Genomic DNA, 27,296 nt, shown 5'->3' with positions numbered 1-27,296 from the left:
ACCTATCCTTGTGTCATCTGCAAACAGAGAAACAGCAGTTCCTTTATCCAGATTGTTAATGTCTAACATGAATGGTTGTGATCCAAACAGGGATCCCTGCAGAACTTCAATAGTCACTGTCTAAAATCCTGAAAACGCCTCCTTTATCCCGAGACTCATACTTTCTGCCAGTCAGCCAATCCTCTACCCATGCCAGTACATGACCCCTAAAAGATAGGCTCTGACCTTAAGTAGCAGCCTTCCATCAAAGTTGAAGCTAGACTCATTTATTGTAGAGTGTTGGCAGGGTGGAGTTGGTATTTAGGCGGGATTGAGTTTGAAGTAGAGACTGAAGGAAATGGTTTTCGTCTTCTGAGTTTCATAGGGCAGTCATTCAGTACAATGATTTTTATTGTACAATCATTCAACTATTCTGCAAACTATTTTCTCTTTTTTTTAATTTGCAGGCTGGCTTTGGATTAAAATGGGCATTGATGAAAATTAAGTTCCAAGTAAATATAATTTTTGAAAAAATAGCCAAACAAACATGATAAACACATTGAGTAAAAAGTGAGGTCTGCAGATGCCGGAGATCAGAGCTGAAAATGTGTTGCTGGTTAAAGCACAGCAGGTTAGGCAGCATCCAAGGAACAGGAAATTCGACGTTTCGGGCCAGAGCCTTCCTGATGAAGGGCTCTGGCCCGAAACATCGAATTTCCTGTTCCTTGGATGCTGCCTAACCTGCTGATAAAAACATTGTCAACTTTTTAATTTAATATAAATGTTTAACCTACAGCAGTGAGTTTCTGATTGTATGATATAAATGACAATCCCATGATGATCTTCCCATAAGAAAGAGCATATAACTGTATCTAGTGAGGTAGCACTACATTAATTTGCCCTCAGTTGTTGCGGATTTTTAAAATGGTTTGATTTAAGAAGAACAAAATGATCTGTAGATGGCAGCATTGTAACAGCCGTAACTTTGATGCTTTTCCTGTTTCCTTTGATTAGATCTTTTTACGTGCATGATATTTTAAATTTGCACGATATTTTAAATTGCCAATTGAAGTGGTAAATTTCACAAATAAGCAGTTCCTTACAAAATTGTGCATGTAAGCTAGAAATAAATTTTTTCCATTTTCTTTCCTGTAAATATCCCTTAATTATCTTTTGTAATGTCTATTGTCATGATAACTTGATTCTTTTGCTTTTACATTTCATGTATTGTTTTATTTTGTCCAATGATGAAATGAAATTTCATGCCCTAAATTTTTGTTCATAATTTATCTTTGTTTAGAGTTCTTGCCTGCAATCAGTGTCCATAGGTTGGGAAGGTGGTGTGTATGTTCAAACGTGTGGACACACTTTACATATTGACTGTCATAAATCTTATATGGAATCATTACGGGTGAGTTAACAATGGAAATGTTTTTATTAAAATTTGTTCAATTGTGTTTCTGCAATGTAAAAATCTTGGACACTTTCAGTGTGTGAGGTGACTACGTGAAATAAATGTTTTCAGCTTGTTACAACACGGAGGTGAGCCCTCTGTTAATTAAATGAAACACCCAGAAACGCTCAGCTCGCCTTGTAATCTGTTAAAATATGACTGACAGAGAACTCTCAAATTCAACTATTTGAAGAAAACGTCAATTTACTTTTTTAACTCTAAAAGTGAATATTTAACAACTATTCACAACTCCAAGCCCTCCCTTTCTCTTAACTGCTTATTACCTGCTTCCAACTCTATAACAATATACTGTTCCTATAAGACACTTATTAAAATTACATCAACTTAATTGTAAAACCACGCAGCCACTCTCATCTTCTGTGATTTCACTCTTCCGACTGCAGAATTCCCTGGGACATTATCTTTTTTGACTGTGAGTATGTTTCGTTCAAAAGGGTACCTTTGATAGAGAGGTTTTCTTGGATCTGTCTTGATGGCAGTTACTCTCTCTATAATTTTCAAAATGTCCACATTTTTATATCCCCAACTTTGGATCATGTCATTGTTTTGATGTTGGCAAAACCACAAATTCAAACTCAGTTGGGTTTTAGTTTCCAGGGGCATAATTTAAACTGATAGCTTAAATTCAAATTGTTGTCAAAACAGCAACCAAAGCCCAGGTATCTGTTTCACGGCCAAATGTTACATATTTTCAATTTTCCAGTATACTCTGGGACTGGTATCTAGTCACATATGGTGCTTGTAATCGCTCAGTTTAGAGCAGCATTCACTCTGTCTTAAAGGTACAGTACACGGGGATATCCAAGATGGCGGCGATCTGATAGTTCTGCTGTGTTGGAGTCTGCACCAAACCCACAACCCCCACCCGCCCCACTAGTCATTCATAAGAAAACTCAATAAAACAAAGCAACACAAAATACTGAGAACCTTTTAAGATCTGATTCTAATGTTCTGGGAACAAGATGAAGATGAACAAAGGAAAGGTAGTGAGAGGACCACTGCAAGCAGGCATTCCCCTACATTGTCAGATGCGGCCACAGCCCCGACTTGCGCGACGGTGTTTTTAAACCTATTGGAGCAGCAAAATCTAGTCTGAGAGTTTTACAGACTCCGAGAGAAAATTGAATCGGCACTGGAATGGATCTCTGCCATGCTACAAAAGAATGAGTAAGAGATTAGAAAGCTGGATTGACATGTTGAGGCAGTTGAACTAAGAACTGTGGCATCGGAGACTGCACGGAGAATTCGGAGGGGTGAATTTGAACAATGGAATGCTGGGTTCAGGCCCTGCTGGACCAGGTTGACAACCTCAAGAATCAAATTGAAGGAAAAAATTGCAGATAATTGGGCTCCCGAAATGTGAAGAAGCTGAGAGCCTGGTCAGCTTCCTGGAGCAGTGGCTCCTGCAGATTCTGGGGTTCGGAGTCGAGTTGGGCTGGGTGTGTGTGAAGCAAGATCACCGGATTGCAATGCGCACGCCCATGTCAGATCAGTGCCCCTGCCCAATCCTAGTGCCACTCCAGTGTTATAAAGAGAAGCAACTGATAATAGAAGCCTCCAGAAGGCTGGGAATAGACTCACCGGCTCTGCTGTACAAATGTTAAAAATTTGTTTTTTCAAGATGTCTCTGGGGCTATAAATCAAGAAAAGCAAATCTTTTGATGAAATTGAGAGATTTGAATATCCAATATTCTGTGAGGTGCCCAGCAGTACTGCGTGTCAACCATGGAAGGTCTGTTTACAATTTTGACTCAGCAGAGAAAGCAAGGAATTATCTTTTGGACTCTTTGAAATAAATGGTCTGGATCAGGGGGAAAAATGCTATTGACAATGGCATATCATTTCCTTTTGTGGTTGTTAGTCCTTTAGGCCTGGCATTGCTTTGATGTAATGTTCTTTTTTTTAATCTGTCTCTCTTTTAATAATTTTTGTTATTTCGTTGTTTCCTGTGGGTAAGGGGTGGTTATTTCTTTTATTAAAGAAGAATGGTGTTGATCTATCGAGACGACAGGGTGGGCATCTACTTTTAACTCTCACGTATAAATACTAGGTTTTCTTTGTTTCTGTACTGCTTGAGTTTGGGGTGTGGCCATAGCTGGAAGGAAACAGGATGGTTGTAAGGTTTGGGATGAGTGCCCTGTGTGGATGAGGGGAGAAATCTCCAGCAATTTGTTGTTTATGTGTTTGTTTGTTTAATTTAAGAGTAGTAGTCAGTTTTTTTTTTAGTTTTGGTAGTACTTGTAATGGTAGTTTTTAGATTTTATAAATTTTGGTATTTCTTCACTTGGCACACCATGAGTAAGGTTCTTCCATTCTGGTTGGGGGGTGGGGGGGCACAGGCCGCTCTGGCCTGTCATGATTAGTGGTTCGTTTAGATGGTGCACCTGGAACATAAAAGGGAGCCATTCCCTGATCAAAAGAAAGAAGGTGCTCTCAAACCTCAGAAAGGAAAGGGTTGACATCACCCTGTTACAGGAAACACACTTGAATGACAAGGAACACTTGAAGTTATAGCAGAGAGGATTTAATAGGTTATTCTTCTCCTCTTTCAATTCCAAAAGCAGAGCAGTGGCAATACAAGTACAGAGGAATCTCTCATTCCAGATAATAGAACAAATTAAGTATGAATAAGGGTGGTTCTTCATCCTCAAGAATGATAATACAGCACAGCCTTGGTGGGCCTAAATGCCTGTCCCCATGCTGAACTGTTCTTTGCTCTTAGTATAGAAACTATAATGTACCCAAGAATAATCTTATCCAGGGTGTTCAGTTTTGTGTTCTATTTGGCTCAAGTCTGAAATTTTCTTGGCAATACAATCTCTGATGTCAGTTTCCAAACGTGATTAGGTATTTAACTACTTATTTTTCCACTGCAGTAATGGCAGTTCTCCCATTGTTGTTCTGTATTTTGGAGTCTTCCAATGACTTGTGCTGCTTTTTTGTTTTTTGAAGAAACTTCTGTGTTAAGAAAGAGTCATGCACTACTTTAAATTGCCTAACACTTGAATGCTGTAAGTGGTTCGGTTAGCAATTTCCTCGACTGTCTGTTATCAAAATATGCAGGTTTTCTTTTGCGGCTCCCTTAGTTTCATTCTTATAGCCCTACCTCATGGTATCCGCACAATGATGGCAATGCCTGATCGGAGCTGCAGCTTAAATGACTGACCTTTCAGCTTGAATAATTATTTAGTTAAATGTTTTGTAAATAATGACATAATTTACAAAATACCTTGCAAGAACTGTAACAAACACTACATTGGATAAACAGGCAGAAAACTAGCCACCAGGATAGATGAACATCAACTAGCGACAAAAAGACATGACACACTATCACTAGCTGCCTTGCATACAGATGAGGAAGGACACTACTTCGACTGGGTCAACAAATCCATCATAGGACGAGCCAAACGCAGACACACACGAGAATTCCAAGAAGCATGGCATTCCAACTGGAGCTCTATCAATAAACACATCAACTTGGACCCCATTTACCACCCTCCGAGAAAAAGAACAGGAAATGATATCACCAACCCAAAGGAATTCAAAACAGATAAATAGATAGTGGGTCATAACACCAGTGCTTCATCGGAGGCTCACTGATGTTATCTAGTACGGTGACGAAACATCTGATAATGAACCTATCAGCTCAGCGAGCAAACTTACATCCAGAACCTCAACCTGATCTACAAATCTTCTCCAAACTTGCTAGTTCCAAGTCTTTAGAAAGCAAATGCAGTTCAGTTTGTCAGGGTTTATGGGTATTCAAATGACTTGAGTTCTGGAAATTTTATCATGTTGTCAAATACTCCAACCAAGACACGAAGAGAGATAGTTTTAGCTTTTTTGCAGCTTTAGAGGTTTTCCTGTTCTGTATAATACTAGGTTTGTTAAGCAGAAACTAAAATCAAAAAGGATTGCTTGGCAGCCATCAGCATAGAAACCTTGTAGTCTCTTCCAGTGCCAGAGTTTTCCCAATTATAGGCAGTAAACACCAGCTCTTTTCTTCCTAAAAGCTTTGTTCGGCAATTTTTCAAAACTCACTTTCTGTTATCAAGTTGATTAGAGTTTGCATTTAACTTCTAGCCCAATTTCCAGAGAAAAACTGCAAGTTCTTTTCTACCTTGGGGGAAAAACATCTTTAATGCAGAAACTGTATAATATCTTTTAATTTTTAACAGTCTTTAAGTAGTGCTATCCCTGTCAAGACTGTTAGAAGCACACTAGCTCCAGGTCTATTTCTCTCAATTTCTTTCTTTACTCTGAACAAGTTCCCCGTGATATCATCTCGATGGGTGATGGTTACTGAACCAAATCAAGCATTAACCTTTTCAGATGCTTTGAGGTTCACGTACACCGCACACAATATTTATTAAAGGTGACTGAAATAATTTTAAAGGTAGCACAAAGTTAAAAAGTTATTGCGGGGGGGATCCAAGATGGTGGCCATCTAACATCGGGTGGTCAAACTGCCAGAGCGAGCGGAAGGCGAGTAGCCAGCCAGTTTTCTCAAAGAATGGCTGCTGCGATTTCTGGGCTGGGAGGTCGGGTGCAGATTGAGAGAACTCACCAGATGGCGGTGTGCAGGACCGGTTCAGACCAGTGCCTTCATCTGGTCCTCGTGCAATTCCAGTCCTATAGGGATAAACAAAAGGTAATGGAAGCCTCCAGATTACTGGGAAATGATCCACAGGCCCAGTTTATAAAGGATCAAAGCTTGTGTTCTTACAGGACTTTTCTGCGAGAAGGTTCGTTAGTGAAGTGAAGAAGAGACTGAGGGATGTTGGTATTCCATATACTATCAGGCATCCGGCAGTGCTTCCTTTTCATCACGAAGGGACCGTGCATGAATTTGACTCCTCAGAAAAAGCAAAGAACTTATTTGGACACTTTGAAATAGACCAGATGGTCCAAAGATCATGAGCAATAATGGTTCTCATTTCCCTTTTTTTGTCCTCTACCTCTTGTACTTCTTTATCTTTATTGTTTTATTACAGAAATAGTTGGGTTTTTTTTAACAGTGATAATTGTAGTCAGTGTAGGGTTAGGAATGTGTGAAGTGCCTACTTTTAATTTCTTTGTCCATAATACCGATTTTTGTTTATCCTTTGCCTGAGTTTGGGGCGCAACTCAAGCTAGAAAGAGTTACGGAAGTGTGTGTGGATAGTGTAAGTGCCCCCTGTGTGCAGAGGGGGAGGAGTCTCCCATGAAATGTCTTTTGTGTGTTGTAATTGGTTTAGTTTGTTGGTTTTTAGTAGCGGTAGTTTTTGAAAGTTTTGTTAATGCGGTTTTAGTGCATGCATTTTTTAAATGCTATGAGTCTTCATTTATTTATACTCAGCAGGCTGTGAGTAGAATTCTTCATCTCAGAAGTTTAAGAGATGTTATGGTGGGACGTGGGTAAGCTTCTCCTCAAATGGTGCGCCTAGAATATTAAAGGGAGTCACTTCCCAGTCAAGAGGAAAAAAGTACTTTTGAGTGTCAGGGAGGAGAAGGTGGATTTTCCTCTGTTGCAAAAAACCCATCTTGATGTTAAAGAGCACCTAAAGCTACAGCAGGGTGGGTTTAATCAGGTGTTTGTTTTTCGTCCTTTAATACTAAGAGCAGGGGAATGGCTGTACTTGTCCAGAAGAGTTTCCCATTTAAATTGTTAGATCAAGTTAAAGTTGACTATGGGCTGTTTGTAGTTCTTAAAGTTTTGATACGTGATGACAAGTATAGCATCCTAAATGCCTACTATCCCCCAGCATACACCCTCAGATTCTTGACTGATGTACTTTCTTGATTGCCCTCGGAATACAATACACTATCATATGGGGAGATTTTAATCGCCTCATGGACCCCATAGTGGATAGAATGTCCATAGGTCTCTAAAGATCTCTCCGTAATCCAAGCAATTGTCATGGAATTGGGGCTGGTGGATGTTTGGAGATGTCTCCACCCTATAGGTAGAGACTTCACCTTTTTCTGTAACCTACACAAGTGTCATACTAGGATTGACCTTTTTCTAGCACCCTCGGTTTTTCTGGATTCAGTGATGTCCTGTAAAATTGGAAACATAGCCGTTTCTGATCATGCAGCAGGGTATTTGGAGGTTGAGATTAAGGGCAACGGAACAGGTTCCTGGCATTGGCAAATAGATCCTTATATTCTCAACGATAGTAAGTTTGTTGAGTACTTCTCGAGTGCATTTAAAGCACTCTTGGCCATCAATTCAGGTGCAGCTAGTAACCCATTTATACTCTGGGAGACTGCGAAGGCCTACATTAGGGGGATAGTAATCTCTTATTCAGCTCGCTGGAAGTGACAGAACAGACAGCAGTAACGTCTGCTCAAGGTATGATTGAAGGCAGACGATACAACATATATTAATAGGCCAATTTAGTGATTAACTTGCAGTGAGTCACAGCTCTCCGGGTTGCTTTGCAGTCCATGCTCACTCAAACAGTGAAGACAGAACTCTCTTTCACAAAACAAAGGCTTTCTTGAGCCTGACAATACGCCAGGCAAATACCTGACCAGGAAAAAGAGTGCCCTCCAATCCATTGCATCAATCAGAGAAGGCATTGGCATTCATACATGTGACTGTAAAAGGATCAATGCAGCACTTAGTATTTCGGAGTTTTTACTCTGAGCTATATCAGTCGGAATGCTATGAGGATAAGTTGGCTAAGATAGATTATTTTTTAAAGAACGTGGATCTTCCAGATTTGACCTCTGAACAGGCCGAACAGCCTCTTCTTAATGTCCCCTTGACAGTGCAAGAGATATAGGAGGCAATAAGACAGCTCCATACTGGGAAGGTGCCCGTCCCTGATGGTGTCGCAAATGAATTCTACAAAGAATTATAAATATCCTGTCAGAGTCGATTCTGTACATTGCAACTATTCGTACAGTCATGACTGCCCCCTGCCATCCCTGAGAGAGGCTAACATCTCTCTCATTCTCAAGAAAGGTAAGACCACAGAGGATTGTGCTTCGTATAGACCCATTTCACTGCTAAATTCAAACTTCAAAATTTTATCCAAGACTCTTGCATTGCGATTGGCGAAGGTATTGCCCAATATAGTTAAGGAGGGCCAGACGTGCTTTATAAAGCGCCATAGGTCCTCCAATAATATTAGAAGATGAATGAATATGGTCCAAGTGTGTCAACAATGGTTGGTTCAAAGTTTAGTGATCTCTTTAGATGCAGAGAAATCATTCCAATAGGTGGATGGTTCTGTCTAGGTGAGGTTTTTGTCAGTTGGGTGGAGGTCCTGTATAGTGACCCTCTGGTGCGGTTCTCACCCATTGGTGTAAGATCCAGTAATTTCAGTATCTGTCGGGGCAGTTGTCAAGGTTGTCCCCTTTCACCACTACGGTTTATATTGGTGAGCTTCTGCCAGCAGCTGAATATCAGTAAGGACCCGAACATAGCTACCCTGGAAGTGGGATCATGAGCACATTAGATTACTTTATACGCAGATGATGTTCCCCTCCTCTTATCAAAGCTGGCAATTTCTGTACCCCATTTAATACGATGCTTTAATTTATTTGGCTCTTTTTGGGATATATGATCAATTTTGCAAAGTCGGAAGCTATGCCTGTGGGGGATCTTAAGGGAGTACCTGATATTGAAGGTGAATTACAATTGCCCTTTAAATGATCGCAGGAGGGTTTTCTTAGGTATTTTTGTTACTCTAACCTTGATCAATTATTTAAGGCCATCTTTGCTTATTTGCTTGACAAGATTAGATAAGATCTTCAAAGCTGGGAGACCTTCCAATTTCTTGGTTAGGTCAAATAGCCCTTATCAAAATGAATGTCCTTCCACATCTATTATATCCCTGCGAATGCTCCCCCTAATGTTTCCCACGCAAATGTTGCAGAGACTTACTGGTTGGCTTAGTTTTTTTTTTATTTGGTGTCATATGCGGCCCCTCATTAAGCCCGCCAAATTGCAATTACCTCAAGGGTTTGGAGGGACAGAGGGGAGTAGACTTTCCGGTTATTAAGAGATGCCAACCAAACTCCCTTCTGACCTTCGTGAGTGACTGGGCTTGTGAGGACCAGAGATCAATATGTTTGGATCTTGAGGCCTCTCAGGCAAAATGCCCCCTTACTAGTCTGTTGTTTATGGATAAAATGAGGACAGTTATGGAATACTGTCAAAATCCAATTGTTATTGATACAGTCCAAGCATGAACAGCAGTGTGACAGACTGAGGGCAGTTTATCTAAAACCTCCTTTCTTACCCATATAGTTGGTACATTTGGTCCAAGGATGATGAACCCTGGATTCAAACTGTGGGCAACTAGGGGAGTCTCGTGTTTGGGAGACCTGGTTGAGGGACAGGTCATGATGTCTTTGGATCAAATGAGCCACAAGTATGGTTTGCGTAGCAGGGATTGTTTTGTTACTTTCAGGTTAGGGACTTTATCCAAATAAAACTACGCTTTTGACCTACCCCTAATAGGTCTGACACAAAGGAGAGTGCTTCATGTCACAAGCACCCTCTTTGTTAATATTCTCTACCATCTACTGGGCGGTGCCTCAAACAACATTGAGCATCTGTGAGAAGTCTGGAATCAAGAGTTGGGAGTAGAGATCCCCTCAGACATGGGAGGACATTTGGGAGAACGCGAGAACGATCTTGATCTGTAACAGAACACGTGCCATGCAGTTGGAGGTCCTTCATATGGTTCATTTGGCCCAAGATCATCTTGCAACATTCAAAAAGGGGGATCTCTAATGTTCCCAAGTGCAAAATAAGCATAGGTCCCTCACTCATTGTTTGTGGTCATGCCACAAGCTTCATTGGTACTGGAGCGCTATGGCAGGAGTAATAGAGAGGGTCTTGGGGACCGAAGTGAAGGTTGGCCCGGTTTCTTTTCTCTTGGTCTTGCCGAATTTATCTTCCTTAGACCCACATGGGGAAAAAAAACTATCTAACATTCTCGCTTACTGTGCAAGGAAGCATATTTTGGTGTGCTGGGTGTCTGAGAACCCTCAGGGCCTGTTGGGTTGTGTAACTTAATTATGGAACGCAACCCTTAGGAATTTCTCGCAAACACGGTGCGCCATAAAATGGAACTTCTTTATAAGACATGAGGGCCCATTTTGAATTTCCTGGGCACTGACTTGGCTCCCATTTTAATTAGGGCATTTGTTTAGCCATGATGGTTAGGTTTAGTAAACCTTGTGTCCTGGGAGGAAGAATCCTGAATAAAAACGGGTGTAATTAATACTCCTGAAGGTTTGGAGCTTCAGTGTGGTTGTACTGAGTGGCATTATTTATTTACAAATTTGTAGTGAGTGTAGTTTTGATTTGTTTTATAGAGTAGGTAGTAATTAGCTCATTGTAATTGTTATAATTTTAAATTGTTATATTTTTGTAATTATAATTTTGTAAAGAGATTTTTGAATAAAAATATATTTAAAAAAGGATATTGCATCCAGCAATGAGAACAAGAAGTTACAAGGGGGCATGGTTTGAGGTGGCAAAACAGTGGCTATTGAAATTCAATATAGTAAATGTAAGGATTGGAGCCAAGAAAGGCAATTGGAGTATTTCTCATTGGTGTGAAACTAGGAACAGCAAAGTGGTAAATGGATTTTTAAGTTTATGTCTGTAATTCATCAAAACGATGAATGAACCAGATTATCAGCCCCAATTAGTGAACTCATTCTATGAGGTACACCTGGCTGACCTTGTTACGAGAGTCAATATTAGAGTGGTGTTGGAAAAGCACAGCTGGTCAGGCAGCATCCAAGGAGTAGGAAAATCGACGTTTTGGCATCAGGAATTACCTTGTTACAATCTTTAGTGTGGCATGGTGGCTCAATGGTTAGAATCGCTTTCTTACAGCGTCAGTGACCTGGATTTGCTTCCAGCTTCTGTGCAAACTTCACACAGTTGCCCTTCTCCCTCTGTCTGTATGGGTTTCCTCCCACAGTCCAAAGATATGCGGGTTAGATGAATTGGGCGTGCTAAATAGTGTCCAGGAATGTACAGGCTAGGTGGGTTAGCCTTGGGAAATGTGGGTCATGAGGATATAGTGGGGGGTGGATTTGGATGAATGCTGTTCTGAGGGGTGGTGTGGACTCAAAGGACTGAATGGCCTATTTACAAACTGGAGATTCTATGATTCTAATCACTATGGGGAGATTGCAAGACAGGTGCTGCAGTAATTGTGGGTGTTCCGTGCATCTATTGGACAATACAAATTAATAATTGTAGCTAATTGGTCAATGAATTCTTGATATGTACTCCACTTTCTTTAAACCAGTTTACAGTTTTGGTCACCTTACTTAAGGAGAAACATGCATTGTAAAGAGATCATAGAAGGTCACGAGGCTAATTCTTTGGATGAAGGTGTGTTATGAAAATACGTTGAGCAGATTGAGCCTATAGTCATCAGACTTTGGAAGAATGAGAGATGATCTTACTGAATCAAGAGAGATTCTGAGGAAGCTTGACAGGGTAGATACTGAGACAATTATTCCTTTTGTGGAAGAATATAGAACAATTGAGTATGACAGTTGGGAGATCATGTTGCTGCTGTACAAGATATTGGTTAGGCCACTTTTGGAATATTGTGTGCAGTTTTGGTCTCCTTCCTATTGGAATGATGTTATGAAACTTGAAAGTCTCAGAAAAGGATGTGGCCAGGGTTGGAGAATATGAGCTGTGGGGTAAGGCTGAATAGGTTGGGGCTGTTTTTCCTGGAACATCAAAGGCTGAGAGGTGACCTAATTGAGGTTTATAAAATGAGCGGCATGGATAGGGTAAATGGACAAGGTCTTTTCCCTGGGGTGGGGGAGTCAAGAACTAGAGGGCATTAGTTTAGGGTGAGGGGGGAAAAATTTAAAAGGGACCTAAGGGGCAACTTTTTCACGTAGAAGCTGGAATGCATGGAATGATCTGCCAGATGAAGTAGTGGAGACTGGTTCAATTACAACATTTAAAAAGCACCTGAATGTGTATGTAAATAGGAAGGGTGTCAAGGAATATGGGCCAAATGCTGGCAAATGGGATTAGATTAAGTTAGCATAGCTGGTCGAAATGGACAAGTTAGACCGAAGGGTCTGTTTTTATGCTGTACATCTCTGACTCTAGGTGGGTGCAGTTTAAAAATAAAGGGTTCCCGGTTAATATGGAGATGAGGTGGAATTTCTTCAGAAGGTCATTTGTGTTTGAAATTCTCTCCTACGCCAAGTGCTGAAGGTTGCGTCAATTGATATATATGTTCAAAGCTTAATTAGCGAAAATTTCAATTGACTAGGAACTTGAGGGTTGTGGGGAAACAAGTAGGAAGATGGAATTAGATCTCATTAGCTCAAGCATGATCTTATTGACTGGTGGAGCAATCTTGGTGGACGGGGAAGGTGGGGAATGGTCTAATGCTGTTCCTATTCCTTGTCATCTTTTAAATCAGAGAAAAGCGAAAAGCTAGGTTTATTAATATGTTATTGGACCAATAACCCAATGCCTGGTAGTTTAATTCTCAGTGTGGCAAGCTGTGAAATTGAACTTAATACTTTTGAGACTAGTCCCATATGTAACCAGGAAATATGAAATATAAACAAAAAATACTGCAAGCACTCGTCAGGTCTAGTAGCATCTGTGAAGAGATGACCTTTGACATTGATGAATCTTGATCTTAACCAGAAAGTTCCAAGGTGACAGGTTTTAAATGAATAAAAAAGGGATGAGTGGGAAGAGGAACATAAGTGATTATCAGTGAAAGAACAAAGGGAAAAAAGACTAAATAACAAGAAGGCTTATGGTGAAATCTTCAGTTTTTAAAAATTTTATAATCATGTTATGTATTGTTATAGATACTCTCAGACATGGGAAGCATATTAAAAGTTACTTTGTGATTGTCTCTTCATGGTCTCTGAGCACTTCGGGATGATGAATCAAATTTACCTTGCCAGTGTTAGCTTCATTCCAAGCTGAAATTCAGTGAGGCTGTCTCTAGTCTTGGTAAGAAATGTCTCGAGCAAGGAACCACATAGAAGCATATAGATTGGGATTGCAGAATTACCTCTTGCTGTACTATATCATTTTATGATGAGTAGAAAACTGAAAAATACTTTAATCTTGTAGGGCAACAGGTCGATAAGCTGTTGGAATGAACTGTCAGGGAAAGTGAATAAAGGAACGTGAATGTGCTTTGGGGTATTTGACTCATTAGAAAGAACTGAATACTGTCAGGGGAAGAAAATAGCTTGGACGAATGAAATCAAATAGGTTGTAGGACTGTTTTGGAATCTAATCTGTATTAAAGGGAGAAAGTTGATGGAAGATTTTGTAGAAACAAGTTTACTGCTCCCTTTTCTCAGGAACATCATTTACTTCCATCTTCCGTCTGTTTGATTGCTTTGAATGTTGGTAAAATTTATGCTATTGTATTGTGAATTTGAAAAACAAAGAAATGTGAAGCATTGCTTCCTCTGATGCAATTTCATCAATTGAGAAGTATGATTTTTTAAAATATAAACTTTCTAAAGACCTTAATTGACACTGGCGTTAACTAGGAACTGAAATGATCTATCGCTTGTTAAAAGTTAGTGATGCTCTTCATTGAAATCAGGGTGATGTCACTTTCTTTCAGAATGACCAGATGCTGCAGAGTTTCTCAGTGGACAAAGGAGAGTTTACATGCCCCCTCTGTCGACAATTTGCCAACAGTGTTCTTCCTTGTCATCCTGAAAAGAGTGAGGAAAAGAGTATTTGGTCACCTTACAACAGCAAGAGCCTGCTAACCCTCATCAAGGAAGTGGAAGAGCAACAGGAACAGTTGGGAATGTTCCCAGTAAGCATTTGTGTAAGGTTGAAAAATCTTCTTTTGTAATTCAGTTTTGAATTTCTAATAAAATAATCCATTCAAAAGACTGATGTTGGAAACCTAATCAAAATTCTGGAAACACTCAACAGGTCAGTTTGTGTTTGATGAGAGAACAGATCTAAGTTTCAGATGTTGATCCTTCAACATTCCATTAATGTTAACTTGGTTATTTTCTTTGTAGAGGCTGCCATGCTTATTTCTTGTCTGATTATCTCTGACTAGGATAGAAAGCATAGAAAGTAATTTATGCAATTCATGTTGAATGTTGAAGATGAATCTGTTATATTTTATATATCTCTCACCCTTGATGCTCATACAAGTGGAGCAGCAAGAAATTAATTGATAAGGGAATGACGCACACCAGCAAGAGTCACAAAACCAAGTTGTGAACACTTCTGCAGGTTTGTAGATATGAAGAGATTAGTGAAAGTAAACATGGGCTTATTAGAGGCAGAGACTGGTGACATTATACTGGTGAATAAGGCAATGGTAGAAGCATTGCTGATACAAAGCATCTGTTTAGTTTGAATTTAATTTATTCTTGTCACATGTACCGAGATACAGTGAAAAATACTGTATTGTGTGCTACACAGGCAGATAACCATGCAAATTGCATTAGGGTAGCAGGATAGCATGCAGGAAACAGTGTTACAGCTGCAAAGAAGGTGCAGAGAAGGAGAGATCAGAATCAACATTTAGAGAGGTCTGTTCAGAAGTCTGATAACAGTGGGCAAGAAGCTACTGTGTTTAGAAGATGTAATAAATATTTCAGAAGTAAAGGACTACGGCTAAAGTGAGAATGAGGGACTAAAGAAATCAATATTAGTAAAAAATAGTGCTAGTGGCAAAATTGCGAAGCTGAAGTGATGGCAAATCTAATAGACCTGACAATTTGTATCCTCAGGAGGGAGCGAGAGTGAGAATGGATGCATGAGTTTTGAACATCTGTAGCTGTTTAGATTCCAGGACAATTCCCAGGGATTATATGGTAGCAAATATAATCTTGCTCTTTAAGAAAAGAGGAATAGGGAAATTAAGAAACTATAAAGCAGTTAATTTTACATCAAAAGTGTGAAAATTCTGGGATCTGCTAATGATATAGTAACAGGACACTCAAAAATCATAATTATATAACTGAGGAGATTCAGCACTTATTTTTGGATGAACTTGTTTGACATCAAGGGTAAAAGTAATCAAATGAATAAGGGAGAAATTGCGAGAGTATATCTGACCTTTGATATTGCTTTGGCTAGTTGGATGAAAGTTACATAATGATATGTTAGGCACAGTGCTACTTCTCTCTACGTAATTCAGGTTTTAAATGAACTTCAAATAACGCGACTTAAAATATGTAATTTGAAGATTTTATGAAGAAGATGCATATTTCAGTAGATTCTAAGTTAAATCACAAATTAAAACTTCAAGTGTCTTACCTATTGAGAGAAGATTCTCATTATTAACTGACAGTGGAATAGTGCTGTTCAGTCTTTGACACCTTTAAACTCAAAAATAGTTGACAAATTACTGTCTGAAATGTTCTGCAGGTAGCAACAGCAACTGTAGAAAGGTACAACACAAATGGACTTGCATGGGGTGTGGGTTGGTGGTTCTTTACACGAAACACAGAAAGCTAGTGCACAGGTACAGCAAGTAATCAGGAAGGCTAATAGAATGTTTGTCCTTATTCCAGAGGGATTAGAATATAAGAGGAGGAAAATTTTACTGCAACTATAAAGGTATTGATGAAACCATGTGGAATAATATGAGCAGTTTTAGTCCCCTTAATTAAGGAAAGATATCATTTCATTGTAGGAAGTTCAGAGAAGGTTCAGCAGGATGATCCCTGGTTATGTAAGGAGTGTCTTATGAGCAAGGGTTAAACAGGTTGAGAATATTCATTCTGGATCAGTGGTGCTGGAAGAGCACAGCAGTTCAGGCAGCATCCAACGAGCAGTGAAATCGACGTTGCGGGCAAAAGCCCTTCATCAGGAATGAATGTCTTCTCTCAAAAGGTTATGATGCTTTGAAATTCCTTGCCACAGAAGACTGTAAGGGCAGAGTTCTTGTGTATATGTAAGGCTGAGATACATTCTTGATCAGTAAGGGAATCAAGGGTTATAGAGATAGGACAGGAAAGTGGACAGGTGGAATGTCAGATCAGCCATGATCCATTGATTGGCAGAGCAGGTTTGAGGGGCTTAACAGCCTGCCCCTGTGCCTATTTCTCATGGTCTTCTGGTCAAGTTATGTTGATTGAATCCTTTCAATTTACCATGCAACAGCATTCAGTGCAATCATTATGCCATTATTGCTTGTTTGTAATCTATTCACATTGGTTTGCTAGTCATTTATGATTATCTTTCTGCTAAACCACTTAATACCTATGAAACGTCAAAAATCACCTTTCTTACCAGATATTTGCATCCTTAAGCATATCCATGATTAGAAATGGAGATACACATAGGTACAAATGCAAACTGAGTTTTGCTGTAGGTTTATGATCTATATAACCAAATAATCACTGTCTTTATTTGTATAACAAATTTCCATTGCTGTGCTCTGGATCATTCAACATTAGTTGAATCCTGAATTGATAACCAGGGCCCCAGAACATACAGAAATAATTAGCTTCATGCTAGTTGTCATGGTAGTTATGCAATTTGGGAAAAGGATGAAATAAATTAATAACTAGTGATGGAAAGTTCAGATTTTATTGTTGGAAAAAAATAATGGTAGAAATGAAAAGGAGACTGGCGTAGTCATCATTTGAAAGTGTTGGACTGAATAAAGTGAACAAATATACGTTTCTGTATGGGGAATAAATGCATGTCCTTTTATATGTAATGGAATCACAATGTCTGAGACAACTGACTGCATAAATAGACATATAATTATAAAAGATACGAATTTAGATGGCTGTAGATGATTTGTGGCAGTGCAAAATAACTTTCAGCATTTGTACAGTGACCTATGAAGGAAACATGAGATTAGGCTGAGGGTGATGTGAAACAGCTGGTGGAAGGTAAAAATTGATGAATAACAATATTTTTAAAGAATGATTGAAAATTGTGATTTTTTTTCTGTTCAAAATTATATTTGTAGGGAATAGATAGGTGAGGAAGTAATGTGGCTTCTGAAAATAGTTGGGTGAATTTATTTTCACCTCATTGAGTGATATAAGTTTTGGTTGGCATGTAGGAAATCAGAACATTGCCTCCAGATTGCTAAACCTTTCACATGTACACGAATGGGCCGAATTTGGGACATACTCTGTGTATTGAGGACAGATAGATTTAATAAAATAATTTTATTACCTATCTGTCCTCAATACACAGAGTATCTAGCAAATTCGATCCATTCATGTACATGTGAAAGGCTTGGCAATGTTTTTATTTTATCATTTTTAAATTAGATTTTGCAGATTGTAGGGCATTGAATGGGCCAGTTAACTATAGAAATGAATTAATCTTTTCTGTTGGGCTGGTTCTGATGATGTTTTGACGTTTTAGCTTTTCACTTAAGTCCACTGTTGCCAATGCAGCCTTTGGTAGTTTTATAGTGGCAGTGTAATAATTATAGTTTGATAAATTAGGGAAGTAATTAAAACAGTTACACTTAATTATTTGAAATTGAGTGCCATGTGTTCTACTATTATTCATAGTTGTGAAAAAAGTGCATTCTTCTTAATATTTGCAAAACACTGTTTTAGGTCTATTTATTGTAAATGTATCTCTTGCTTGTGCTTATTTGTTTTTCATAGCCAATAACGAACTTGAGCAAGGAGATGGAATCTGTGATGAAGGACATCAGGAGTGCAACCCAAAAGAAGTACATAGATTACGGGAAGACCCCTGGCTCACCAGACAATGACTTTCTCTTCATGTATTCAGTAGCTAGGTACGTAAGCCTTTTTAATTAAAAATGAATTAGCAAGAAAAAAAATAATTTGCCACTGATGTAACAAGGATATTTTTTAGGGTTGCTCAATATAATACACAATAAATTCTAATGCAAAATTGGAAGATTTAACTTAGTCATAGAATTGTTTGCTTTACTGAAATCAGTATTTAGTGCAGTTTCCATTGTCACAAAGCTGGTCCTTTTTTTCTAAAAGTTGTTCGTTTCTCAAGAATATTGTGTCCTTGTTTTTTTTAGACTAGCTCTGATTAGACTAGTTTGGTCCAGAGATGAAAAGTTTTTTGAGAGGCCTTTTGTTTGTATGTGAACTTTCGAGACTTCAGGCCAAAGTCATCATGTTTTAGAAGTGACCTGTATAATGAAAGGGGAATGGTCAGCTCTGTAGCTGAGCAGTTCAGTCCAGAACTAGTTCGGAGTTCAATACTGAGCTGTGTGGAGACTCTCTCTCTCTCTCTCTCTCTCTCTCTCTCTCTCTCTCTCTCTCTCTCTCTCTCTCTCTCTCCCCCTCTCTCTCTCCCCCTCTCTCTCTCTCTCTCCCCTCCCCACCCTTCAACCTGTAAGCATCTGTTCTTTTTTTTGTCAACTGTATTTTTAGGACTTTGCTTAGTGACACACTTGTGTGTATTCAGAACAGCATAGTTAAGTCTAGTTTGCGTAGATTGAGTTCTGTAGGGGTTCTTCATTCTGTTCTTTGTGTTTAATTCTGTGAATACATTTTTGTCTGCATTAAAACCTGGTAGTCAAGCTCACTAATCTCGGGTAATTTTCACTGAACACTTACCAAAACAAATTGCAAAGTTATGGTCTGAGCTGCTTGCTTAAGAATGTTTTGAGTGGTCTACCCTAGTCCACAAAAGACTGGGGGCTCTTTGCAGGATATTAAACAGTGAGTGGTAGTGCTAATGCCTTTATTTTGGGTGTTAGTTTGGTTGGGTAGACAAAGGTTGGGATGGCTCTTTCAGTCGCTAGAAGTTTTCTGGAAGTGGATGTGCTGATTTTGGAAGCTTTGCAAAAGGTGAATAAGACCAAACTGCAGGAATAGGTCCTGCCTGTTTCTGTGAGGAAAGGAGAGATAATTACAGCAGTAACTCAGCATTAAACTTGCTGGAGAAACCATCAGAATCTATAGAGATGGCAAGAATTAAATTGTCAGTGAAGCACCTTGAGTTAGAGGTGAGAGATAAGGAAAGGGCAACAGAAAAGAAACCAGTTGAAGTAAGATTAAAAGCAGGAGAGAGGGAAAAAGAGCAGTAGAAGAGAAAGAAAAGAGAGAGCGTTTGAACTTCAAAACCTGACACTTAAGTCAGCTTTAAAGGCTGAAGCTAACTTTAGTGAGGAAGGCATGCAAACTCATGTGGAAGAACAGAGAGTTAAAACAGTAAGGTTAGCAGCTGAGGTGGCTGATGATTTTGAGCTGGTCCATAAAACTCGGTTTGGCTTCCAGAATCAATTTCAGTCCATGAGAGATAGAAATTAGGGTAAAGAGAAATCCTCATGTGGAAAGGGAAAGCTAGATCTCAGCGAAGATCATAAAGATAACTTACCACAGGATGAAAATGAAACCATTGAGGGGGTCAAAGAAGTTAAAAAGCTCTGGTGTTTACATTGTTTTAATATGGGCCAGTCAAAATCAGTGTTGGTGGGTGAGGAGAAAGCCTTATGTAGGAAAACCAGACAAGCCTTGAAGTTTTGTTTGGACTAGTAACAAAAAGCACAAGGGAAGTTAGACAACTACCTCAGTATTAAAAATGATCTGAGGTTGGTTTAAGGAGGAAGAGCCAGATCTGTTTAAAAAATATACATGCAAGGGTAAAGTTTATTCACATAGACCAGGAGTAGCAGGTAATGAGGTTACAATATTAAGGGACACGAGATCCTCTCAGTCTGTAATGCCAAAGGATGAGGAGACTATTGCCAAAAAGGTACTGGTAACAGGAATTCATGGTGAGACAGAACGTACTCAGTTATGCAAAGTGAGGCTAGAGAGTCCAGAGAAGAGTGGAGAATTTGTGGTAGGAGTACTGGACAAACTGTCAGCTGGAGGAATACAATTTGTCCTTGCAAATGATATAGCTAATTCACCGGTAGGCATACTGCCTACTCTAATTGAAAAGCCAGTGGACACTCAGGCAACTGAAGAAATTAAGGATTTTTATTCAGGAATTTTCTCTGATTGTGTGATCACAAGATCACATAGGCACAAGTTGAAGCAGAAGAGTTCAAAAGGCACAGATAAGGAAGCTGACATAGCTTTATCCAAGACGTTTTTTGATCATATAAGTGGGACAGAGCAGGAACAACTAGATAAACATGCAAGTATCTTTAGCTCTATTACACTTATTGAATTACAGCAGAAATATGAGAATTTAAAAGTTATATCAAAAGGCATTTACAGAGAAGGAGAGTGAGTGCATTCCCGTGTATTATTACTTAACAAATGATGTCCTAATGAGGAAATGGAGACCATCTCACATTCTAGCTGATGAGAAATGGGCAGAGATTCATCAAATTGTTGTACCAGTAGGGTATAGAAAGGAGGTGCTGCATGTGGTGCATGAGCTTCCACTTGGAGATCATTTAGGGGTGAGGAAAACACAGGCTAAAATACAATGACATTTGTACTTGCCTGGACTACACAAGGATGTAGTTGAATTTTTCCAGACGCGTCACATATGTCAGCTAATCAGAAAACCACAGGCATGCACCTTTAATACCTATTCCAGCATTTGAGGAACCTTTCACAAGAGTCTTGGTTGATTTTGTAAGTCCCCTACCTCAAACAAAAGGCGGGAATAAGTATTTATTAAGAATGATGGACGTGCCAGCTAGGTTTCCAGAGACAATCCCATTACCCAACTTGCTCTGGTGTGCCCTATTCACATCCTCTGTTCACATGTCACACTCGTCAAAGCCATGGTAGGGTGGGATCCACGCAATGCCCCTGCCCTTACGAATAGTCCTAACAGGGCGCTTGCTTAAAGTGTGAGCTGGGGCAGCCCCATATTTGTATGAGGCTTCTAATCACTACTTACACTTAATTGGTTATCGGTGCTGTCCGATGTCTCCTCAGGTCCAGCTTGCAATGGCTGGCGTGTATCCACATGGCTCTTTCTGTGATCTTAACTGCTGTCTGTGTTGCAAGGAGCACTTGAAACTGTCCAAGTCACCTCTTCGCCTTCCAGTTTTTCCTCCTGAAGTCTTTCACCACTATCCAGTCTCCCAGTTCTAGATCGTGCAGCTTCCCTTCTGCTGGTTGGGATAGTGCTGCTTTCACTTGATTCTGTATTTGAGATAAAAGTGTAGAGAGTTTTATACAGGAACACAACATCTTATCCTCACTGAGGCCTGTTATCTGTCTTACCTTAGGTCTTGGGCCAATTCCTGTGTTGGGCCGTCTACCAAACAAAAGCTCAAATGGGCTAAGATTAGCTCTTCCTCTCCTCCTTGATCTCATGTACATCAGTACAATCGGAAGTGCCTCTGTCCATGTCACCCCTAGTTCCTCACAACATTTTGTCAATTTATTTTTTAGGGTAGCATTTTCTCTTTCCACTGCCCCACCGCTCGCTGGGTGATGAGCACAGTGTTGTCTCATATTTATTCCCAAGTAATCACTGATCTGCTGTCAAGCATTATTGACAAATGGTGTCCCTTTCTCGCTACTAAGCCTTTCAGGGATGCCCCATCTCGGAATTATCTGTTAGTAAAGCTTTGGCTACTGCAGTGGCACCCTGTTTAGACATGGGGAACGCTTCCACCCATTTGGAAAACATATCAACTATTACCAGACAATACCTTTTCCCTTCACTAGACGTTAGTTCAATGAAATCCATCTGTAAATGTTCAAAAGGTTTTTGGGGTTGGGGGAGTGCTGTCTGACTCATCTGTATTCTCCTCTCCACATTATTAGTGGCACTGATAACACAATGCTCACAATATTTCTGGGAGTAATGAGTAAATCCCTGAGTGTACTATTGTGCCGAAATACTGTCGTACATCCCCCCCATTTGACACGTAGTCCTTACCGTGTGTCATTTTGGCATAGAATGGAAATAATGAAGGTGGTAGATAGGGTTTACCATTGGGCCCACACCATACTCCTTCCCACCTGCTTTTGTCCACTCACGCTTTTCTTCCGGTATGGCCTGTGACTGTAACTCCCGTATGTCTGCTGTTGGGGTACAAATTTTCATCATACACATGTCAATCTGCTCACTTATTGGCTGCTGGGCTTCTGTTTTTGCTGCTGAGTCTGCCCTTGGATTGCCTTGAGAAATAAAATCATTATTTTTTGTGTGGGCTTCACACTTACTCACAGCGATTGATTTCGGCAACAGGACCGCTTCCAGGAGGTCAGAAATCAGGCCACGGTGTGTGATGGGCTTTCCAGTGGAGGTCAAGAAGCCCCTGTGTTTCCACAGGGTTCCAAAATCATGTACAACCCCAAATTCATATCTGCTATCGGTGTAAATATTCACTGTCTTTCCCTCAGCCAATTTACAGGCCTCAGTCAAAGCAATCAGCTCCGCTGTTGCACTGACAGATGAGGAGGGAGTGATCCCGCTTTGACTATCTCGTAGGTAGTCACTACAGCATACCAACACAATTCTGGCCTGTCTCCTTGCTCCTGAATGTTGACCTGTCCACAAAAAAACTCCATATCTGGATTCTGAAGTGGTGACTCCTGCAAATCTGGTCTGGGGCTGCAAATTTCATTAGTTGCAGCGACACAATCATATGGGTCTCTTTCTCCTTCTGTGGGGAGTAGTCTAACAGCATTAAGGACGTTACATTGCTTTATTGTAATGTTAAGCATTTCCAATAACAGTATTATATCTGAGCCAACTTGCTGCTGACATGTGTGCGGTCCTTTCCTCGGAAAGCAGTAAGGATACTGCATGTGGGACCAGAAGGGTTAATTCGCCATAGCCAACTGTATCCCTGCACGCTACAACGGCTTTTTTAGCTGCAGCCACGGCACGCAGGCGTTTAGGCAATCCTGCCACTATGGGGCCTAGTTTAGCTGAAAAATAAGCTACCGGTCTCAATCTTCCCTCATGATCCTGCAACAGCACAGATGTCATGCAGCCACACTTCTCATCCACCGTTTGTACAAAAGGCTTGTTTGGATTCTGAATCCCCAGTGTAGGTGTAGTTTGGAGCGCCTTTTTTAATTCAACAAAGGCACTCTCGGCCTCTGGGGTCCCACTGCAACAGACTCTGGTTCTGCAAGACTTTGCCATGGGCAATGTCACTTAGGGGCGCCTCAAGGGTTGTGTAATGTGGGATAAACGTTCTACAGTAAAAGCACATGTCCAAAAAAGGATAGAAATTGTTTCTTCGTGTGAGGCTTTGGAATTTGCTGGATTGCTTGAACTCTGTCTTGACCAATAGCCTTCCCTTGTTCAGATATTTAGTGACCTAAGAACTTCACCTATTGTTGTACAAATTGTAGCTTTGTGAGACTGGCTTTGTGCCCTTTCCTTGCTAGATGGCAGAGCAACGTAAGGGTATCCTTCTCCCATTGTTCCTGTGTCGGTGCTGCTTTCAAGCAATCATCTACATACCGCAAAAGTGCTGACCCTGGGGTTAGAGCAAGAGTCTCCAGACTCCTGCGTAGAGCCTCATTATATATGTTGGGGGATTCGCAGTAACCTTAACAAAGTCGCGTGAAGGTATATGATTTCCTTTGAATGAAAAAGCGAACCAGAATTGACTATCTGGGTGCATTGGTACACTAAAGAAGGCATTTGCTAAATCCACGACAGAGAACCATTTACTGTCCGGTGGAATTTGAGCCAATATAGTATAATGGTTGGGAACATTTGGAGTGCGCGGAACAACAGTGCTATTGACTGCCTGCAGATCTTAAACAAACCTCCATTCCTCCGGTTCACCAGGAATGTTTGCCTTTTTGACTGGAAAAATGAGGGTTCTCACCGGTGAGTTTTCACAGGGAATTATCACTCCAGCCTTTAGTAATTCCTTCTATGGCCTCAGGTTTTTACAGGTATTGTGCTCTGCAAGGACGATACTCAGACTTATGGGTTATCCTTATAGGCTCACAGCCCCGTATGAGCCTCACATCATGTTTGCCCTTTGCCCTCAATTCAGTAGGGACCATTTTTACTCTTTGGTCTGAGACGTCTATCTTAGGGAAACGCCAGGCTATCCCCTTAGGCTTTTCAGGGCTAGCAGGGATTACCTGGACTGTCCGATATGCCTGAATTAGCCAATTTAGTCTCTTCTTATATATCCGCATATCTGCATTGAACCAGACACCCTGAAGTCCCAACCTTTCGTTCTTTGTGCCTTTAGCACCTATGGTCCCAAATCCTGCTACCTGTCACCAGACACCTTCGCCAGTGACACGAGAGGAGCGGACCCCTCCACATCAAAAATATTGGATCTGTTTGCTGTTACAGATACCTTTAGATAAGTTCATGCATATCTGTGATCACTCCAATAAAAGTCGCACAACAACAAGTGATCTGGTCTAACCAATCTCCTGAACCACTCCTTCTCATATGGTTCGTCAGGGCTGTCATGGTGTATTTCATGGTGTATTTGTGGTGTGCAGTGCATCTTATCTCCAGCAAGAAAATCGGTGTTAATAGGATTAACATGGTTGCTTGCTTCCAGGGCGAGTGAATCGCTCACTGAACTTATCGCTCTCTGGCTTAATCGCCACTCATAGACATACCTCAGGGGTTGTGAGTCATATTTTACAGCCTGCGCTGGTAAATCTTTGCTCTGCATTACCTGCAAGCCCGTCGGAGTACTGCCCAAGTCCAGCCCCAGGCTCACCATGAGATCCCGAGCCATCAGATTTAAAGGAAAAAATTCCGATAACAAGAAGGAGAATTGCAAAGTTTCCCCTTTAGTAGTTTCGCACAATAAGGACGTAGAAAATCTCTCCTGCATCACGTTTCCTGATGCACCCATTGTGTTCAGGAACCTTTCTTTGTTTGTGTCGATTGTCTAAACTGGCTTAATATAAAGACTGAGTATGTTGCCCCTATTTCTACCAAAAAGGTAACTGATGTATCTTCCACATATAACATAGAGGTGGGCATTGACTTATGTGCATCATTGTGATTTTGGACATACTGTCCACACTTCGCAATCTCAGCGCTCAATGTAGAGCTGTGACATGTCTCAGTGCCCGTAAGGTTAGTAGAAGAGATTAACATAAGTGAGTCTTTGTTGCCAAGTATAAAGGAAAGAGGCTTACCTGTACCTTGTGGGCTGCCCACCTCCACCTCAGCCTTCCCCTGTCAGTCACCCTGTCACTCAGCCTCCAGGGCCGATTGGGACTGTCTATGCGGGCACTGCCTCGCCCAGTGGTCCATTGCTCCGCAAACAAAGCACCCGCCAGATCTACCTCTGCCTGCGCCTTTTCTGCGACCACTTTTTCTGCAGTTCTTTCCTCTAATGGCTGGGTGACCATCTTTTTGGCTATTTCATCCTTCATTCCATTGAGGAAGCTGTTCCTCAGGTGTGCTTCATACGGCATGATTTCTGCTGCCGTTATGTCTTCAGGTGATCTCCGTCCACTACGGACATTATGGACTTCAGTGAGGCTCGTAAGGTACTGGGACACTGTCTCATCATCTTGTTGTTTACACATTGCTATTTTGGTCATGTCCATTCGCACTGGGAATGGCTCCCTACAGGCGGTTGCCAGCGCTGCAGCAAAAGCATTAACGTCTTCCTTCTGTTCCGCTTGCGGGTAGGCTACTCTGGCATGGACATTTGTGGCTGGCCAGTTATAACTTCTCTTGGCTTCTTGCTTCGATCTGTTGCGGGTGCAAGATGCTACCTGTGATTCAGCTGGCCCTGAGGCGGTAGCCTCACATGGAACTTTCACCCGGCGGGTCTTGTAGGGGGCTGCAGGTCTCGGAAGGCAGTCATCAAGGTCAGGATCTAAAACGGAACTTAAGACACTGCACAGCTTCATTAGGTTGCTTGCCGCGCGCATCTGTATGTGTGTTGATGTTTGCACGTGTATTTGATCTATCTTTTACTTGAGATTTCCTTTCCGATGTCAGCCTCAGCCTTCCACATATTATAAGCACTCTAATTCACAGGTTCTATTTTCCCCTTCCTTTTCTCCTCTCTCTCCTCCAACCTCAAACTTCAATAATTTCAGCTGCCTTTTAGTAAAACTTCCTTCCTCCGGAAAGCCACATTCCTTAATCCACAATTCTAACTGCTTCACAGACTCTGGGCCATAATTATTTAGTATTTTTGGTTGGTCATTCCAAGACCTGTGTGGACTCTCCCTTTGTTTGCCCTTGCCGGAGCCCATTTTTAGTGTAACTGGAAAAGTGTTCAGCTCTCTCTCTCTCGCTCTCTTTTCCATTTGATTTGCTTTTACCTCCGGAAGTCTCCTCTTGCATTGGGCGCGTCTGCCTCAATACCTTGATTTTCGTAAACCAAGAAGCCACGTACCCGGTACGTCTTAGGCGAGTCCAACTCAGCCAGTGGTGATTCCAAGTCTAAAACCACCCTTAACCTTGCTGTCTCCTAAATACTCTTGAGACGGCAAGCCCTTTCCCTTGGGTTTTACTCTAATACCACGCGAGAGTTCACTGAACCCTTTTCCTGCCGTATTTATTCTCTTAGAATGAGTCTCTATGCAGGATTACTTAACCCCTGACTCTTACCCCAACCTCATTTTGATTTGAAACCCTGGCACTCGGGTGATCCACAGATTCCCAGTCCTCTCACGCAAAAGGGCCAATTCAGCACTCGAGATGAAGTGAAAAGACCTTCAAGGACCTGGCGCCTGCGCCTCCTGGGAATCTTCAGAATCTCACCCAGTCGCGGGGTCCCGAACCGAGCCCCCAAGTTTACTGTCGTGGAAATTAAATCGACATGACTCAATAATTAGCAAGAGCGAAGCAAGGGTCTTTATTAAAAATCTTGCAAGATTGACTCGTTACACTAAGTCAGATGCCCCAATGCAATGAGTACCGAAAAACTAGACAGACGCCTGCCTTATAGCGTTCCTTACACACTCACAAGGGCAGAGACTGGGGAAACTCAAGTTGTTATCTTCTCATCCCCTAGTCCTAGACATAAGTTAT

At 40.9% G+C, this 27,296-nt stretch overlaps 1 protein-coding gene across 4 annotated transcripts in view; it reads left to right on the top strand.

Moving 5' to 3' along the window:
* Positions 1-27,296, top strand: part of ubr3 (ubiquitin protein ligase E3 component n-recognin 3) — a 362,664-nt gene that overhangs the window by 237,685 nt on the left and 97,683 nt on the right. For 3 of the 4 annotated variants that reach the window (XM_060827270.1, XM_060827272.1, XM_060827269.1), the window contains 3 exons: positions 1,280-1,390; positions 14,053-14,265; positions 18,047-18,183. In XM_060827270.1, coding sequence (XP_060683253.1) covers positions 1,280-1,390; positions 14,053-14,265; positions 18,047-18,183 — 461 coding nt within the window. The remainder of the gene's footprint in view (positions 1-1,279; positions 1,391-14,052; positions 14,266-18,046; positions 18,184-27,296) is intronic. The other variant, XM_060827271.1, reaches the window with a different exon arrangement.

This window comes from Hemiscyllium ocellatum, chromosome 7, assembly GCF_020745735.1.
Source record: "Hemiscyllium ocellatum isolate sHemOce1 chromosome 7, sHemOce1.pat.X.cur, whole genome shotgun sequence".
Classification (NCBI taxonomy): domain Eukaryota; kingdom Metazoa; phylum Chordata; class Chondrichthyes; order Orectolobiformes; family Hemiscylliidae; genus Hemiscyllium; species Hemiscyllium ocellatum.
The sequence above is the reverse complement of the archived record's forward strand: the minus strand, read 5'-3'. Positions and strand labels throughout refer to the sequence as shown.